Source organism: Diospyros lotus, chromosome 10, assembly GCF_014633365.1.
Source record: "Diospyros lotus cultivar Yz01 chromosome 10, ASM1463336v1, whole genome shotgun sequence".
Taxonomy (NCBI): domain Eukaryota; kingdom Viridiplantae; phylum Streptophyta; class Magnoliopsida; order Ericales; family Ebenaceae; genus Diospyros; species Diospyros lotus.
Genome location: NC_068347.1, coordinates 33,233,190 through 33,253,028, shown reverse-complemented (window position 1 = coordinate 33,253,028; position 19,839 = coordinate 33,233,190). Strand labels below are relative to the sequence as shown.

Here is a 19,839-nt window from a genome sequence, read left to right as displayed (position 1 = left end):
GGTGGTTTTGAGAAAGAAAAAGTGGGGAAGAGATAGAGTGAGTTTGAGATATGATGGTTTTGAGAGAAAGAGAGAGAATGAATTTGAAAATAGGTGGATAAATATAAAATTAACTTAAAATTAAAATCCAAATTATTGCGAGATTTTGACATTAAAATTCCATGATAACTTGGGTTCGTCAACCCGTGCATCCAGTTGTAAGTCCGTGTAGCATTATCCAGAGTTAAAAGAACACAACACAACCTGATGTCAGAAAGGGTACCGACGCTGCGCAGCTAAATAAGAGCCGAGAGTGACTCTGATTCATTGATGATAAACTCGGATGAGATTTCACCAACTTTGGATCCGAAATCAAAGAGCGCCACGTTTTGCAAACCGATCTGGGTCTCATTAGAGATTCGACGGGAAGCCTTGACAGAATCTGGACTATGAGTTCGTGCGGGAGGAGACTTGGTGGGGACTGTGAACCGTCGATTGCCTTCAGTCGCCATATCCATATGCGTAATTGCTTTCTATTGGGATTTGAAGAAGAAGAAGAAGAAGAGAAGACGAGCACTCGCAAGGTAATTCTCAATCTTGCTTCCAAACTCAATCTTGTCATAATAGAACCCAAACCTAAATTTTGTCAAAATATATAGAACTTTTTGCCTTAAAACCATTCATATTACAGCACAGAATTAACCCTCTTAATTGCTGAAACAAATTACAACATCATTTGCTAATTAGAAGATTAATTCTGAGATTTTATGACATCTGGAGAAGAACTTGTTATGTACCGCAGCTCCCCCAACAACTTCAGTCTTCAACAATGGCGGAAACATACTTCTTAATTTCTTCCAAGGTTGGCTTCCAACTCAAGCTTAGCTAGCCACATTTCTGTAAAAACCATCAAACCACAACTATTAGAGTTTCCTCATCACTAGTTCAGAATCAATATTCAACCACACAGCAAGACATTAGCCAAAACCTAACAGAAACATCAATGATGCAGCAGTTATCATAAAACTAATGAATCGATTAGAAATAAACAAGAAGATAAACCCAAGAAAAATCATGCAGAAGTAAACATTGCCCTAATAGAAATTTTTGTTACTTCAATTAACATTAAACACATAAACTCTGTTTTGGAAACCAAATCCAAATTCAGTAACAATAACAAGAGAAAATAAAGCATACATTTTTACCTTTAATCAAGGATGTTGGCCTTGAGTCAGATTGTCAGCACCCACCGAGACCAGGCTCTCAACATAGGGGCACACTTCATAAAAGGTTTCATAGTTTTGGATGTCAAGATACCTAATTATACCATCTTTTGGATTATACACAGCCAGGCGGGACTTAAAGTCCATCAAAAGTTCACCATTCTTTAAAGAGCAGAATGGACGAGAATACACACCACTGAATGGAGATGTCGGATATGGGATAACAAACAGCTTGGTCCATGACTCTTCAATGCCATATTCCTTCAACACCCATAAATCAGCATGACTTCCAGCATTGTTGCAAATTACACACAAAGATCCATCTAGGACATCCAACCTGACACCAGAACACCTGCCCCCGAAACTAGGTAGTGCAATCTTCCCATAGGTCTCACTGGACAGATTCAGAGAACAAATTACGGTGGGAAAAATTTCATAAGGATTACCAGTTGAAAACCAATGAAGAGCCCCATTTGCAAATTTCCCTGTAAGAGATAAAGGACCACCACAAGGAAACTTTCCAATCCTCCTCCAAGAACTAGTCCCCAGAGTATAAACTTCAGTCTCAAACGAACTCAGCTTACCCTCAACATCAAAGATACTCACCACCTTGTAATCATCAATGGACTCATCATAAGCAAAACCATATTTAATCCTGAGATTTAGAAGCAATCTCACATTAAAACCCGAAAATATCTTGGATTTCCCAGTAGATGGGTTCCACACACACAACTTAAACTCGTCAGTAGCTATGCAAACCAACCCATTGCTAGAACCCACAAACCAAGCAGTACGATAAGTGTTTTCCAAAGGATAATTAAGATCAACAACATTAGGAGTCTGCTTATCAAACAAAGAGTACAGATAACACGATTTCAGACCAAAATAGGGACCAACATATCTTATCATGAGTCTGGAGTGGGTACCGTCATTGGCCGCAGATGATAAAGTGAGATGAGTTTTTACGAACTTGGGATCAGAAATCAAAGACCGCCAACTTTTACAAACGGACTTGAATTTGAGCAGCGATCTGACAGGAAGCCTGAAGAGAATTTCAACGATGATTTCTTGCGGGATGATTAGCAAGGGCTGTGAGTCACCAGGTAGGTTAGGGTTTTGGGGATTCGCCATTAACGCTGGCTGCATTTTGCGGTGGTTTGAATAAGAACAAGACAACCTCCTCCCAAAACATCACACCCTTTTATAGACACAACTCAGTCTTCTCAAATCTCAACGTGGATTGTTCTTGGAATCCGTGTAGAGTATATTAGGAAACTGAAAATTGAAATAGATAAGCTCCTCTCGTAGGATTACACTCAAAATGGAGAATTTGAAAATATTATTATAGTTGTTGTAGTGATTATAAGTGTGTAATCATAATTATATAATCACGAATTTTTAAAAGGGAAGTTTAATATTGATGATTAGATATACGCTTCACAAGGTTACACATATATTACATGGATCAAATCGGTTGAAACTTGGTTCAATGTCAGTAGTAGTGTTTGTGATTATAATGACATTATCAGAAAATTTTAAGAGGAGTTTAACATGGATGGTTATATATGCTCTCCACAAGGTTACATGCATATTGGGGAACGAGGGTGGATTGGATTGATTACAATTTTTGAAAAATTATAACTTTAATAGTGGTTTAACTTATGTACTTTTGTACGTAACCATAGTTACACAATCATAAATTTTTAAGAGAAAAGTTTAATATCCATAGTTGGATACGCCTTTCACATTGTTACACACTCAAATTGTGGAACGGATGTGGATTGGATAGTTATAGTTTTTGAACATTTGTAAACATTAAACCCTAAATTATAATTAGTTTAATGTTTGTAATTGTGCTTGTAATATAATTGCATTATTATCACAAATTTTTAAGAAAAAAGTTTAATATCAAATGGTTGGATATCAAATTGTGGTAACCTTGTGAAGAACATTTGTATTCATCATATGATTGTAAAAGTACAAGAAAATAGAAATTGCACAATATTGGTGTATATATAATGAATACCAATTTTGTAAATAATTATTTTTTATGAATATTTTAATAATTAATATCATTTCAATTATAATTATAGTTACGATTGTCAATTAGTGTTATAATTTTCAATTACTGTAACGGTTGTAGATAAAATTTTCATATTTATAATAACTAAATTTTTTAGTGGTAACTATTCCAACTTCATAACTATAATAACCGTAATACTCGAATTTTTCATTTTTGCTTAAAACTATTTTGTCGTCACGTCCGTGTTTGTTCCCAACATTTATCTAATCGTCGCTAATGTTACAGGCAGGGCACTTTTCCAAGTGTCGGGAAAAATATTAAAGCGTTGGGGATTTCCAAATGTCCAAGTTCAAAATGCCACAAATGAAGAAAATAAACACCGATAATTGCCTAATTATTAGCTTTCAAAAACATCGATATTTTAAAATAGAGCTTTCTGCATTTGCATCATTCACCATATATATCATCTATAGCAAAGCAAGTGTATAATAGTACTTACCTTTTAATCTCAATGGATACATTAATTACATAAAAATAGCATAGCAAAGCATTCGTTTGGAGAGTGTTTGCTACATAATACACAACTACAACCACGCTAAGATGCCAATATCCCGTTAGGTGGGGCTAATAAAGAAACTGTAAACTTCTATCCATTTCTATCCATAACCATATCCTCTTTAAGATGCTAATAAAACTCAGTAATATTGGCACCAATTCTGTTTATATAATTGTCCTTAGATGTCAGTATAGTTGACTCTCTAATCACTTATTTTTCAATACAAACCCTACAAAGTAAAATCCCATAATGTAAACTCTGCCTATCTGTTTTAAAAATCCCACTTCTAACTTCTACCCAAGCTTTTATTGTATTATTTACCCCCTTTCTATTTGATCATTTAAAAGAAAATTGGACAAATAGTTTACCACAAGAACTTATTCGGAGTAGAGTCTTTTACTAATAATTAATGAAAACAATGCAGGATTGTTGTACCCTACAATTATAAAGCGATTACTAACTTTGGTGTTAATGTGGTTATACTGTAGATTTCATTTATAATTTCACATCAACATTCTATATAGCACAAACACTTCCTAGGGGTGGTTGTCCCGATGTCTCTGATCTGTTGAACATTCTAACACATATTGGGCATGTTCATGTGGCATGAGCAATACTTCCTTAATTTTTTATAAAAGGATATGGGAAGAGACATGTATTTTCCCTATGTAGACACTTCAAAGACTAAAAAGTAAGATTTTTTTTTCTTTTAGTTTCACAACTTGAAAATTACATGATTATTGTATTTTTTTCATATTTTAATTGCATGACTGTTTAAATTTTATGTCCTTTATGCTTATATTCTCTATCTCTGTAAACATTGACTACATTGTGAGGGACAAAGATAATTGAATTGTGAGTTAATTGCTAATTAGACTGGAATTATTCATTTAAAAATTTGGCTTATAAATTTTAAGTGCATATTTGTAAATTTAGAATGTAGTTTTGAATCTTTTAATATTTTATTATGCTTTAGAAATATAAAAAAATTATATTAATTAATGTATTTCCACCACATCGTGTCCTATTCAAAAAATATTATATTTTTGTGTCTTGTTCATAATCAATATTCAACTGCACAGCAAGACATTAGCCAAAAATTGACGCAACACTTGTCGATAAGTGGTGCAAAGCGACATTCATAGAGAACTTAACTTTTTATCTGAAATGGACAAACTGATTACATAAGAATAGTTGACGCGTTCCTTAAGAGAGTCTATGTTGCCTATACTATACAACCACGACAATAATCACAAGCCTTGATGATAATCCCAATAGGTGAGAATGGTTAGAAAAATTCTAGATATGGACTTCTATCCATAGTCACATTCTTTGAAAGAGCATTATGTTGCCTAATATAATAAGAAAGTAGTGCATTACACCACACATCCTATGTGCTTCGCGCTTATGGTATGCCATGTTTGGATGCATTTACAATCATATGCAATCACCAGATAATCACATAAGAAAACAATGTTCGTCACGCGACTTGATCACATAAACATTAGCTAGTCATCAAGGCGACTTAGACTACACAAGCAAGACATAAACAAGAGCTAGCCACCAAGGCAACTTAGACTACACAAGCAAGCTACCATTCATAATTTCCCAAGCTGCAATTGAACCCCCCCTGGCTATTTCAGTCCCATCATTGCGAATATAACAAAACAAAACAAAACTCGAACATTTACACAAGGTAATAGACAAGAATCACTAAAACATAGATATCACTAAACACTGACTGCTGCCTCTGCAACTCCAACAGGGAGGACATCTGACCAAAACCTAATAGAAACATCAAGGATGCAGCAGTTATCAAAAAACCAATGAATCAATTAGAAATAAACAAGAAGATAAACCCAAGAAAAATCATACAGAAGTAGACATTTTTACCTTTAATCAAGGATGTTGGCCTTGAGTCAGATTGTTAGCACCCACTGAGACCAGGCTCTCAACATAGGGGCACACTTCATAAAAGGTTTCATAGTTTTGGATGTCAAGATACCTAACTGTACCATCTTTTGGATTATATACAACCAGGCGGGACTTAAAGTCCATCAAAAGTTCACCATTCTTTGAAAAGCAGAACGGACGAGAATACACACCATTGAATGGAGATGTCGGATAGGGTATAACAAACAGCTTGGTCCATGACTCTTCGATGCCATATTCCTTCAACACCCATAAATCAGCATGAGTTCCGGCCTTGTTGCAAATTACACACAAAGATCCTTCTAAAACATCCAACCTGACACTAGACCACCTGCCCCCAAAACTAGGTAGCGCAATCTTCCCATAGGTCTCACTGGCCAGATCCAGAGAATAAATTACGGCGGGGGAAATTCCATAGGGATTACCAGCTGAAAACCAATGAAGAGCCCCATTTGCAAATTTCCCTGTGAGAGATAAAGGACCACCACAAGGAAACTCTCCAATCCTCCTCCAAGAACCAGTCCCCAGAGTATAAACTTCAGTCTCAAACGAACTCAGCTTACGCTCAACATCAAAGATACTCACCACCTTATAATCATCAATGGACTCATCATAAGCAAAACCATATTTAATCCTGAGATTCAGAAGCATTCTCACACCAAAACTCGAAAATATCCTGGATTTCCCAGTAGATGGGTTCCACAGACACAACTTTAACTCGTCAGTGGCTATGCAAACCAACCCATTGCTAGAACCCACAAACCAAGCCGTACGATGAGTGTTTTCCAAAGGATAATTAAGATCAACAACATTAGGAGGCTGCTTATCAAACAAAGAGTACATACAACACGATTTCAGACCAAAATAGGGACCAACATATCTTATCATGAGTCTAGAGTGGGTACCGTCATTGGCCACAGATGATAAAAGTGAGATGAGTTTTTACGAACTTGGGATCAGAAATCAAAGACCGCCAGCTTTTACAAACGGACTTGAATTTGAGCAGCGATCTGACAGGAAGCCTGTAGAGAATTTCAACGATGATTTCTTGCGGGATGATTGGCAAGGGCTGTGAGTCACCAGGTGGGTTAGGGTTTTGGGGATTCGCCATTAACGCTGGCTGCATTTTGCGGTGGTTTGAACAAAAACAAGACGGTCCCCTCCCAAAACATCACTCCCTTTTATAGACCCAAATCACCGTATTCTCAAATCTCAACGTGGATTGTTCTTGGAATCCGTGCAGAGAATATTAGGAAACTGAAAAATTGAAATAGATATGCTCCTCGCAGGATAACACTCAAAGTGAAATAGATGAGCTCCGTATTTGAAAATATTATAATTGTTGTTGTGATTCTACGCGCCTAATCATAACTATATAATCACGAATTTTTAAAAGAGAAGTTTAATATCGATGGTTAGATATATTCTTCACAAGTTCACACACACATATTGGATAACGAGAGTGTAGATTGAATCCGTTATAGTTTTTGAAAAAATTATAACCGTGACGTCGATGGTTCAATTTCTGTAACTATAACTATATTATCACAAATTTTTAAGATAAAAGTTTAACATCGATGGTTTGATATGGTCTTCACAGGATTATGTGCATATTGTGAAATATAGGTGTGTGTTGAATTGGTTATAGTTTTCCAAAAATCTATAACTATAACTTGGTTTAACGTCAGTAATTATGCTTATAATTGTAATGACATGATTACATTTTTTTAGAAGAAAATGTTTAACATCAATGGTTAGATATGCTCTTCACAAGGTTATATGCATATTACGGAATGAGAGTGAATTGAATTGATCACAATTTTTAACTTATGTAATTGTGCATGCAATTATAATTACACGATTATAAATTTTTAAGACAAAAGTTTAATATCCATAGTTGGATATGCCATTCACATTGTTTTTTTTTTTTTTTTAAGTAAAAGAGATATGCTGGGGCTTCTTTCTTGCATTTATGCTAGATATGGATTTACACACGCAAATTGTGGAATGGATGTGGATTGGATATAGTTGTAGTTTTTGAACATTTATAAACCCTAAATTATAATTAGTTTAACGTTTGTAATTGTGCTAGTAACTATAATTGCATTATCATAGTTTTTTTAAGAGAAAAGTTTAATTTCAATGGTTCGATATACTCTTTAAAAGGTTACACATGCATATTGTGGAATAAGTGTGGATTGGAGCTCCGAAAGATAGAGCAGTTAATCAAAAAATTTTTATAGAGTGATAATGAGACATATTCTAATAATAAAGCGAAGGTAGTGTGGCGAGATATTTGTTGCCCCCAAAATCAAGGGGGTCTAGGTTTGAAGTCGTTTTATATTTGGAATCAAGCCTTAGTTGCCAAATTAATTTGGATTAAATAGGTGCATTCATATTGGATTAAAGCGACGTGTTTCTGGCTTCTTAAAACACCCTATGTCTGCCCATGGTATTGGAGAAAGTTACTCATGCTAAAGGGTGTTATGAGAACCTAGTTTGGATGAAGGATTGGGGACAGTCGTAGTACGTTCCTTTGGCATGATCAGTGTCACTCGTTAAGTATTCTTATTGATCGCTTCTCTCAACAATTGGGCATTTCAATTTTAGCTAAGGTATCAATTTTTATTGAAGATAGCTCTTGGATCTGACCGAATACTTCTTTTTCTCCAGACTCCGATCTGATTCGTAACCATCTCTTTGTCTTCCTATAGTTGAGCGCAGAGATGAGCCATATTGGCTATCAACATTGAATGAGGCCTTTATTATCAGGGCAACATTCCAGGACTTCCAAGCTCAACGCCCTCGGGTCCCTTGGTACGTATAGACTAGTTTGGTCTTCAGTGGGTACCCCAACCCATATGTTTATCCTCTAGTTGGTGATTCAGGAGCGGTTATCTACATTTGATCGTACTAACCTATTTTTTATTTCTCGATTAGATGCTTTCTTTGTAGGGCTGATGCGGAAAGTCATTGCCATCTTTTTTTTAAGTACCCGTTTTCTTGAGCAGTGCCGTCTTTTCTTCGTAGATCAAAGAAATTCAGCTAACCATCATGTTAATGAGATACAGGTGTGCTTTGGGCAATTGTTAGATGGAGCGGAAAAGGCTCTTAGTAAGTGGCTAATAGGTTGGGAGTGTAACAACATATGTTTTCGAGATTAGGAGAGATTTGCTCTTCAGTTAGTGCATCAGATCTAGTATGTTGTTTGGACCCATGTGGCGACTATTCGTTTCAGGTCATTTTTGCAGAGTCACGCCCTTTGTCATGTTTGGAGGCTTTCGAGGGCTTAGTCCTTTTCCCATGATGAGTTGATGTTCGTGAGTTTTCTTGGAGATGGTTGTTGTGATCGTTTGGCCATTGTATATATTTTTCTTTATTTTATTTTGGTTTCCTTTGATTTAGTCTTGAGAGTGACTGTTACTGTGTTCCCCCTGATTTTTTTAAGGTCTAGGTTTTGCCTTGGCCTTATTTGTTGTCGCTTCGGCGTTGTTTTTTTTATTTATAAAATTCTTATTAATTTACAAAAAAAAATGTGGATTGGAGCAGTTTATAATTTTTTTGAAAAAAATATAATTGTGACACTGGTTTAGTATCTATAATTTACTTATAACCTCTCGGAGTAGCGCAAACAATCCACTATACACGTTCATGAATTTGAGATATCATGAGGTCATAGATTCGATTCTGCCTCTCGTGTGAGATTGCACTATTGATTGTGTCTCCATGATGAACCTATTTGTTCACCTAAGGCTATGAAACAAGCAAACGGTAGAAAATGTGAGATAGGGTTGGGTTGAAAGCTTACTCTGATCAAGGAATCCCTTGAGTTTCCTACGTTACAAAAAAATATATATATATAAATTGTGATCACAATATTATTAAGAAAGATTTTATTAAATGCCAAATAAAATTATATTATAAAATAAACACAAAACAAAAAAATATATATAAATAATTTAAATGATACATAATAATAATAATCTAAAAAAGAACAACAAATAAATAAAATTATGTAACAAAATCCAAATTCTACTATAAATTTAAATAATTCAAGTGCTACAATAATATTACAAGCAAGAAATAAATAAAAGTACAAGAAAATAGAAATTGCACAATGGTGTATATATAATGAATACCAATTTTGTAAATAATTAATTTTTTTTGAATATTTAAATAATAATATAATTACAATTATAATTACAGTTACGATTCTCGGTTACTATTATAATTTTTAGTTATTGTAACGATTATAGATAAAATTTTCATAACTATAATAACCGAATCTTTTACTTGTAACGACCCCAACTTCATAACTATAATAACCGGAGTTCTTGAATTTCTCATTTTTGCTTAAAATGACTCTGACACCACATTTGTGTTTATTTCCAATATATATCTAAACATCGCTAATGTTACATGCAAGGCACTTTTCCAAATGCCCAAGTTCAAAAACGTTGCAAATGAAGAAAATAAACGCCAGTAATTGCCTAATTACCAAATTTCAAAAAAGCCAATATTTTAAAATAGAGCTTCTAGTTGCATCATTCACCATATAGCAAAGCAATGTATAATAGAACTTACCCTTTAATCTCAATGGATACACTAATTACATAAAAATAGCAAAGCTTTCGTTTGTAGAGTGTTTGCTACATAATATACAACTACAACACTAAGATGCCAATATCCCATTAGATGGGGCTAATAAAGAAAGTGTAAACTTCTATCTATCTCTTCCTATAACCATATCATCTTTAAGTTGCTAATATAACTTATAAGTAATATTGGTATAAATTCTATTTATGTAATCGTCCTTAGATGTCAGAATAGTTGACTCTCGAATAAGCTTTGTCTTTCAATACTAACCCTACAAAGTAAATTAAATCCCATAATGTTAACTTCGCTCTATCTGTTTTAAAAATCTCACTTCCAACTTCTACCCAAGTTTCTATTGTAGTATTTACCCCTCTTTCTATCTTATCCTATAAAAGAAAATTGGAGAAATAGTTTACCACAAGAACTCATTTAGAGTACAGTCTTTTTACTAATAATTAATGAAAGCAATACAAGATTGTTGTACTCTACAATTATAGAGCAATAACTAATTTTTGTGTTAATGTGCTTGTATACTTTAGATTTCCATTATAATTTCACATCAAAGTTTTATATAGCACAAACATTTCCTAGGGGTGATTGTCTCGATGTCACTGATGTGTCAGACATTTTCACATATATTAGACATGTTCACATGGTATGCACAATAGTTTCTTATTTTTTTTAAAGATACAGGAGAGACATGTGTGTTCCCTTATGCAGACACCTTAAAGACTAAAAAGTAATAATTTTTTTCTTTTTTACTCTTTACTTTCACAACTTGAAAATTACCCATTTCTTCTATTTTTTCATATTTTGAATGCATGACTGTTCAGATTTCATTCCTTTTATGCTTTTATTTTCTATCTCTATAAACATTGACTAGATTATGAGGGACAAACAAAAGTGATTGAATTGTGAGTTAATTGTTAATTAGAGTAGAATTATTCATTTAAAATTTTGTCTTATAAATTTTAAATACACACTTGTAAATTTAGAATATAGTTTTGAATCTTTTAATATTTTATTATGCTTTAAAAAATAAAAAATAATTTTATTAATTAATGCATTTCCACTATATGTTGTATTCTACTTTTTCAAAAAATATTGTGTTCCTGTGACTTGTGTCTCATGTCTTTCAGTTCGTGTCTTTACTTCATGGCAAACATTAATACTCCTAAGAATCTATCAATAAGTTTTATCCAATACTGTTTAAGTTCCATAAAGGTTTCTAAAGGTTTTTCTTATACTTTTTACCCTTTCAATCACTCTTGTCAATTACACTTCCTATAAGTTAGTTTTGTTTAAAGTTTTCGAATTATGCTTATTTTCGGGTTTTGTATTTCATATTATAACTCACAATCCTCAATAATCTTTTAGGTTTTAAACGTAAGTAACATGATAGATCTTTAATTAATACACAACTTTCAATCAGGACTGTCCCACCCTCTTGAAAACCTATGACCCGCCACATCCCGACTTAGTAAGTTAGACAGGTGAATCACTGGTCGAAACCTGAGGCCTGGCCCATTGAATAGATGCAGATTATTGACAATCATTATTCTTGTCAAAAAATACAACAATTAGAATTTCGTTAATGTAGGGGAAATCAATGTGTTAAGCCAATAGAGATTGTCTTCAAAAAGGTTGTTGTCGGAATAGTTCTTCCCGAAAAGACTGTTACCTGGAGAGAGGTCTTCCGGAGAAGATACGAAACTTCAAATAGTCTTGGAGATGTCTCATGGGCTTGGTCTCTCGAAAGCGAAGGTCAAGTCTATCGAGGGAATCTTTCGGAAAGGATTGTTCCCGAGAAGGTGGATTTCCCGAAATAGTTAGTGTCTCAGATGGATCAGATGCATTAAATGGCTCTCGAAAAGGGTCTTGAATGCCTTTCAAAGAGGGTGATTTCGACTTCCATAAAGATTGGAACTTCTTTCGAGAATTTCCTTTGAAGGACCCGAAGAAGACTTGAATCTTCTTGGGGAAAGAGGGTTGGTTTCCAGAAAGGGCTGCAACACGGAACAAGAGGTTAGAAGACTTGCGAAAATATTTTCCTGCAAAGACTTTCCTATGCTCAAGTTAGTATCTTTGAGAAAAGTCTTGCAGAAAGAACAAAAAGGTTTCGGAAAGGAAATTTGGGTTAATTAGGTTTTATCGATGGTTTGCAAAAGTCCCCCTTTCATCATTGTAGCTTGGCTTTTATAGGGGCTCAAATCTCAAGATCTCGCTATGACATGTATTGAATGGTCAGGACAACAACATGTCTTCTTCATTTGGTCTCTGAAAAAAACATATCTCCAAAATGATCGATTAGGCCTCATCTCGAAATGATTATTTCGGGTGTCATCTGAAACATCCATTTATGAGAGAAGCGATTGTTTCCTTCACAAAGCTATAACCCCGATTTAGGTGACTTATTCCGAAGAGAGTTCTTTTTACAAAACCTCTCTCCGAGAAGGATGGTACAATAGTCGCGTAAAAACAGATTAAAACGCATGACCTTACACTAATCCAAGCTCTTAAATATATATGGTGGACCATATACACTATCCTGAGTAATTAATCCTCAATAATCTTATGACGTCTACAATCATGTTAAAGGAAATTATAGAAGGGAAAGCTATTCTCCTTCAAACTGTAGAAATCTCAACTAAAAAAAACCCTAACCAAAATAATACGTTTTAGAGTAGAAGATGCAATAATTTATAGATTCAATAGAACCCTTTAATACATTGTCTTATTAAATTACTTGAACAAATAGAAAGTTGTAATAGAATTTGAGTTATACATAAAGACGTTTCAAGTTATTGTGGATGGTTTTCTATTGATCATTAATGATAACATCATCAATATATTTACCCTTAAACCTTGTTTAAGCATATGTGAGCATTTGAGTCTCATGCAAGGCACAAAATTTGAACTCGAGATATTTGATTTCAATTAAAGCCTAAGTATTTTTATTGGACTATCATTTTGTAGACGATAACATACTACTGTATTATTTACTAAAATTTGAAATCTATCTCATCAACAAGAAAAAGCTTAGGCTCGATTTATTAATAAACAGGAAAAACAACAAAAGCTTCACGAGATCTAGGGTTTAGGGTTCATTTGCCTCTTTGTTTTAAGTTAAATATTTTAAGTTTACAAATAGGATTTTTTTTAAAATAAATAATATTTAAAAAAAATTCTCATGCATTTTAAATAATTTTTAAAAAAAACTCTACTCTTGCATAAATATTTTATATGTACACAATTAATTATATATGAATTTTTTATTTTATTATATATATAATTTTTTTGTTAAAAACTCCTTAGAAATTTAATAATGCATGTGTTTGTATGATTTATTGTTGAAATAGTAAGAATTTAATTTTGATCTAAAAATTAAAAATGATGTAACAAAATCTTTTGGGTAAGTCAAAATAAATATTTTATTTCAAAATAAATAGAGTTTTCGAATTATGTAACTTTATATCCCACCAATTTTATATTCTTGAGAAATTATTAAATCTGATATAAATATATCACTTCTACAACCATTAATAAGTGACACCAACGTAAGTTATCTAAATCCTATTTACTCAACACATATAAACTTCACACATAAATGTTTATAAAGTTGGTTAACTATAAATTTTATTAGTGAAAATTGTGGTGGAATTTATATATTTGCTAGTTTGAGTAGAATGAGTATTTATTAAATTAAAATAAAAGTATTTATGAAAAGGGTAAAATTTATCATCTTTTTTGAATTTTGGTTATTTGATCCAGATATTCTTGAATTTTAAAACTCTCTTAATCAATCTATAAATTTTTAAAAATTAGCCATAATTATCTTTTTGTTATAAATAACGTCAAATAAATTGATCATACACTCTCTAAAATTTGAGTCTACAGTATGGACACCTCTTGCATTTGTATATTTTTGTGAAATCAATTCTTGAATTTTCTTGAAATGACTAATATTTATTTTAAAAAATAAAAGTATTTATGAAAAGGGTAAAATTTATCATTATTTTTGAAATTTGGTTATTTGATCTAGATATTTTTCAATTTTAAAACTCTTTTAATCAGTCTATAAATTTTTAAAAATTAGATGTAATAATTTTTTTGTTATAAATAACGTCAAATAAATTGATCATACACTCTTTAAAATTTGAGTCTACGATATGGACACCTCTTGCATTTATATTTTTTTGTAAAATCAATTCTTGAATTTTCTTGAAATGACAAATATTTATTTTAAAAAATAAAAAATTAAAGGTGTTCGAGCCAAATGTCCAAAGTTTAGGGAATGCACAACCAATTTATTAAAATTGTTGATAACAAACAGATATGGTGACTAGTTTTGTAAATTTTAAAGTTTAAGAGGGGTTCAACCTCAATAGCTAAATTTATTTTTGAGAGGTGTATGGTCAATTTAGGTCCTAAGAAATTAATTCCACTCAGATATTAGTGTAATTATTGAAAAAAGAGGATGCCGTATGTAATTTGGGTATTCTCACGGTGCCATGTGTAACCTCCCGAAGTAAAAGAGAAACTGTGAACCGCAACGTTCTTACCAGAATTTCAAAAATCCAAAAGAACCGCAAATTTAGAGTTCCTTCCAATCCTCACTATAAACGAAAACCAATCACTCTCGCCGACCATTCCTTTTCCTTGTCCCCAAATTTAGACTCTCTCCAAGCTCCGATTATCCAGTTATTAGGGTTTTCTTTTTGGTTTCGTTCCTCTTTGGTTGGAGTGGGAAGAGAATTAGACAATGAGCCAGAAACAATCGTTAATCTACAGCTTTGTGGCTCGAGGGACGGTGATCCTGGCGGAGCACACCGAGTTCACGGGAAATTTCACCGGCATAGCAGCCCAATGCCTCCAGAAGCTACCCTCCTCCAACAACAAGTTCACCTACAATTGCGACGGTCACACCTTCAACTACCTCGTCGAGAATGGATACAGTAAGTGACTTAATTTGGCTTGTTGATCGGCTGTCTTCTGGAAATCGGTGTTGGATTAATCTGGTTTTTTTGTTGTGTAATGTTCGAGAATGGATAATCCTTTGGTCCATATGAAAGAAGAAATGAAGGGCGAATTATACGGTTCTCTGTTTTTTTTGTAATTGATTATTGATTAGGTTATGATCTCTCTGATTTTCGAAATATCATCATTTTCAACATATCTTCTATGTTATGTGGGAATGATTTCACGAATAGATGGGAAATGCAGATAATGTTACTGTTTATTTTCTTTCCGGAATGTGGATATTTTGGAAAAAAAGAATTTGGAAATAGCTTTTGAACCCAATACACTAAAATGTATAATTGAGCATTTTCTGGTCTCAAACTAAATGCTTGAAAGAATACGTTTGGTGAATTGGCTCTAAAAAATGTATTTTTAAGAAATTTGTTTAAAAAGTCCTACCTAATGGAATTAAGGCTCGTGATTGTTGATGTCGTCTCAAAATATTCTAGTTGTGAGAAACAAAGAGAGAAGTTATTTCTGTTGTTTCAAAAATCATTCTCTTACGAAAATAAAAACTCTACAAAGAAACATGGGTTTTTTTAGTTCATCAATAACGAAGGATGTGGTGTTTTCCTTGAACATAAGCTATGGACTCAACCAAGCTTGCCTTGCCTAACTCTAATATTATGCCTTACTCTTTGCCGAGCAAGGATCTAACTTGATCTGCTGAATTGTCTCATTGCACTGTTCCTTTTTGGTATTCTATATACTAGCTGTGTTTTACGCCATACTGTTGTTGTCAGCTTTATTTCATTTGTGGCAATCGGCAGCAACTGTTTGCTATATTGAGCTAAATTTTTGGATGCTTTTCACCATCTTTTTTCATGCAAAATGGTATTAAGTATGCAACTCTATGTTGTACATTGCAGCCTACTGTGTTGTCGCAGTCGAGTCTGCTGGGAGACAAATTCCTATGGCTTTTCTGGAGCGTGTTAAGGAGGACTTCAGCAAGAGATATGGTGGAGGGAAAGCTGCAACTGCCGTTGCCAAGAGCCTGAACAAGGAGTTTGGGTATTTTTTCCTTGTTTTCTTCAAATAGGACAGACATTTGCTATCTCTGCTCATAGTTCTTGACTTTTTCTTTTGTTCCTTATTCATGTTTTCTATTGTAGGTCTAAATTAAAGGGGCATATGCGATACTGCTTGGAACATCCAGAGGAGATAAACAAGCTTGCAAAAGTGAAAGCTCAGGTTACTGAAGTCAAGGGAGTGATGATGGAAAACATCGAGAAGGTAGTTTTACTCGTGTTTACTATAAGGAATAGGAAATGCCTTCCTTTTTATGTTGCTTGCAAGAAAGGGTTGTATCTATGACATCAGAAATGACGACATGGTATTTATTTATCAGCCATTCAATATATGAATTTGCAATCTTTTCTAGTCATCGTAGACATAATATTAAGAAAAGAACTAGACAGATCTAAAGAATTTAATTTTGAAAATTAGTGTGTAACTACTATAAATTCCGGTATATATGAAAAAGAATTGAGGTACATACATTCCACTTCAAAACAATGGTGATATGTAATGTCCTTGGAATCTAGATATGTCTATTAACTAAGAGATATGACCTTTCGTGGTATGTGTTGGAACAACATTTTACCATATTTTTGGCTGCACTCTGAGTATATATGGCTTGCTTTCTTATTAATGGAACTGTCAACATGGCTGTAAAGGCGATAAGTGGCTTTCTTTAAGATAAAAAACTGCTTCGGTATTGCTGAAAAACAATTCTTAGATCTTCCAGTTATTATTAATTTATATTGGCATTAAAATTCTAAATCCATTCTAATATGCATGATACTTCAGCATGTGCTTGTTTCTTATAAGCAAGTAGTGAATAGTGATAACCATATCATCTTGACATTGTTTAATTCTATCATGCTTGATATCTGGTGCATTTTAGTTGATGAAATTTGTTTATTGTGCAGGTTCTTGATCGTGGAGAAAAGATTGAGCTGCTGGTTGATAAAACTGAGAACCTTCGCTCTCAGGTCAGTCAAAGGAAAATTAGATTATGCTTTCTGTTAATTTGACTGCAGGAGATCTTCGTTTGCTGCAATTGCATGATTAAGTGGTGGAGTAATATTAAAGAACTTAAAGTTGTGAGTGTTGTTGGATGAAATGCGGAATTTTTTTATTAAAGGGCTGGTACAAGAGGTCAGGGGCTTCTGAAGCAATTCAAATTACAACGGCATACCCAGTTTTAATTCTATACACAATCCCTGAAGTTTTGGAGATTGAACCATAGTTCCTTCTGCTTTCCTTGTGTTTAGTATACTTCACTTTGCATTAATGATGCTTTACCGGGGAAAGATATGTTGCCAATGCCATCACTCAGGTTATGCCTAATGCTAATCAAGATAAGGATACATATCTGACCTTCCTTGTCTTGTCACTTCCGTACAGTGGGCTTGCAATTTGATTGCTCTTTGTTATAACTTGCATTTCCAGTGAGATGACGGAAAGGAAATCATGTTTTTGACAAATATAAGTAAATTTGGAGTTGAATGTTATATTTCCATCGTTCAGTTCAATAAGGTGGTGCTTTGCTTCTTAAACATGACCAGCTTATCTTCTTCTGTACACGGAAATTCCTGGCCAAATTCAGGCACACAGACCAAAGGATTCCTTTTTTCTTCCTCCTATTGCCCAAATCATCTATTTACATTCAAAGTATATGATTCTCAACCTTATCTCATTTAGTTCTATATTGACTGTTGACTGTTCAAATGATTGATTCACTTTGATGTTCAAATTAATCTCCAAAGTTGTTTGATACTCTATACCGATAAAAATCATGATGGTAATGATTGATGGTAGCTTTAGGTGAAGATGATGGTGGTTGTAAGTTGTTTAGGCTAAAATATGGAGTGGGTTTGTTTCCTGGATGATGGTGGCTCCTTAGAGGTAGGTGCAAGCAGTAAGGAAATTGGTGGCAGTAGGTTGCTTTTATCCCAGATTGTAGATGGCTTAAATTGGTGGGACTGGCAAGTTGAGTATTGAGGATGATGCTGAAGAATGATTACTGGCAGGGCTTCTTGCTGATTTTGTAACAGTAGGTGCAATGATAATGATGACTGTTCAAGTAAAATGGGCATGATTGTTCAAACAAAGATGTGGTGGCTGGAAGATGGTTGCAGATAACGGATATAGGGATGGTAATTTGAATTGGTGGGATTCATTCAGTATTAACCCAGATGGCGAGGATGGAAAGTTGCAGTACTTCTTGGCAGTTCTGTAACTGAGTGCAATGATAATTAAAAAACAATAACATATCAAACTTTTATCTGTTATTTTAACTCATATCCTACATAGTCCCCCCCCCCACCCCCGCGCTCTTTTTTTTTTTTTTTTGTCTTCCTCTATCTCTTTTACTAGATACTTATTCCATACCATTCGCTCTTCACACAAAAATCTTTATTACTCTTCTTTTCATATAACCAAACCATATTAATCATGTTTCTCACACTATCTTCAATGATAGTCACATGTAAAGATAGTGAAAAGATTATTTAAATAAAACAGGTAGTAATTGTCTAACTCTTGTTCTCTTTATATCTTAGTTCTTTTTTTTTTTTTAATACTATACAAGAATACAATGAGTCTTGTGCTTGTTAGAATAAAAAGGAAATAGAGTTTTGGTGGACATTTTATATCAAGGACTTGGGAGTTTCGTTTAGAATAACCTATTCAAAGTAGCAGGGGTTGTTTGATTTCCTACAGAGAAGGATGATTTTTTTAACATAAATTTTTCTCCATAGGTCAAAAGTTCAGGCACATGGTTTAGTGATGTTGACTGCGGTTTAGATAATCCAAAGAAGTAACTGCAATATATCTGAATCAGTGATGATATGACCACAGTTTAGATAATGTTCTTGTCTCTTGTTTTAGTTCTTATATTTCAATAAAACAAAGTGGTCTTGTGATGTTAGAATGCCCTAAAAGATTAAATTGTTTTTGATGCACCTGCATTTATGTTCTACTCCAGGCACAAGATTTCAGGCAACAGGGGACTAAGATCAAGAGGAAGATGTGGTTCCACAATATGAAGATAAAACTGGTTGTCTTTGGTATCTTCGTTGCATTGGTCCTCATCATAATCCTCTCCATCTGCCCTGGTTTCAAATGTGCTTATTAGGATTGCCCTACATGGTTAATTATTTCTTGTCCTTACCGACGTCATATCGAGCTCAAATCTGTGTAATCGATCTCACTTAGTGGGATTGAAGCTCGATATGTTATCGTTTTTGTTGTTGTATATTCACTAACATTATATGCAAAATTCTCACACTAGGTCATATCCTCTCATTCTGCTGGCCTGTACAGGGGTCCTGTAATTTGAATCAATTGTATAGGTGATGTGGAGAGTGAGTTTCACACCTTCAAGTCGCAAAATTTTCATGCACGAGGCTTTGTCTTGCATATTACTCAAACGTTTATTAATGTTAATATTCAGACGATTACAGGTGTGATTAACCTTTTATCTTCTTTACATGGAATTGGACCAT

The 19,839-nt window shown here is 33.8% G+C and overlaps 3 protein-coding genes across 5 annotated transcripts; 1 reads left to right on the top strand and 2 right to left on the bottom strand.

Annotated features, from left to right (window-relative positions):
• Positions 1–198: 198 nt before the first annotated feature.
• LOC127811368 (putative vesicle-associated membrane protein 726) lies at positions 199–19,824 on the top strand. 3 transcript variants are annotated; one of them, XM_052351146.1, is made up of 6 exons: positions 199–563; positions 15,101–15,264; positions 16,198–16,339; positions 16,441–16,561; positions 17,260–17,322; positions 19,320–19,823. In XM_052351146.1, the coding sequence occupies exons 3-6, from the start codon at positions 16,242–16,244 to the stop codon at positions 19,467–19,469; spliced, it is 432 nt and encodes a 143-aa protein (XP_052207106.1). In that variant the 5' UTR covers positions 199–563; positions 15,101–15,264; positions 16,198–16,241; the 3' UTR covers positions 19,470–19,823. The 3 variants fall into 3 exon arrangements, with proteins under 3 accessions (XP_052207106.1, XP_052207107.1, XP_052207105.1); XM_052351147.1 differs by lacking the exon at positions 15,101–15,264 and having other exon boundaries at positions 19,320–19,824; XM_052351145.1 differs by lacking the exon at positions 199–563 and having other exon boundaries at positions 14,369–15,264.
• Positions 464–2,573, bottom strand: LOC127811366 (F-box/kelch-repeat protein At3g23880-like). The gene is made up of 2 exons (XM_052351143.1): positions 1,185–2,573; positions 464–876 (listed from the first exon to the last, which is right to left on the bottom strand). The coding sequence occupies exon 1, from the start codon at positions 2,346–2,348 to the stop codon at positions 1,191–1,193; it is 1,158 nt and encodes a 385-aa protein (XP_052207103.1). The 5' UTR covers positions 2,349–2,573; the 3' UTR covers positions 464–876; positions 1,185–1,190.
• Positions 5,127–7,026, bottom strand: LOC127811369 (F-box/kelch-repeat protein At3g23880-like). Its single transcript, XM_052351148.1, is given in 3 exon segments — positions 5,127–5,566; positions 5,675–6,618; positions 6,620–7,026. Coding segments are annotated over 2 exon segments (1,143 nt in total). The 5' UTR covers positions 6,825–7,026; the 3' UTR covers positions 5,127–5,566; positions 5,675–5,680.
• Positions 19,825–19,839: the final 15 nt, after the last annotated feature.

Bases quoted from the DNA above. Each gene is read 5' to 3' on its own strand.
- LOC127811368 (XM_052351145.1), top strand. From the start codon at position 15,072: ATGAGCCAGAAACAATCGTTAATCTACAGCTTTGTGGCTCGAGGGACG. The intron at 15,265-16,197 runs GTAAGTGACTTA...TGTACATTGCAG, and splicing joins CCTCGTCGAGAATGGATACA to CCTACTGTGTTGTCGCAGTC. The intron at 16,340-16,440 runs GTATTTTTTCCT...TTTCTATTGTAG, and splicing joins AGCCTGAACAAGGAGTTTGG to GTCTAAATTAAAGGGGCATA.
- LOC127811366 (XM_052351143.1), bottom strand. From the start codon at position 2,348: ATGCAGCCAGCGTTAATGGCGAATCCCCAAAACCCTAACCTACCTGGT.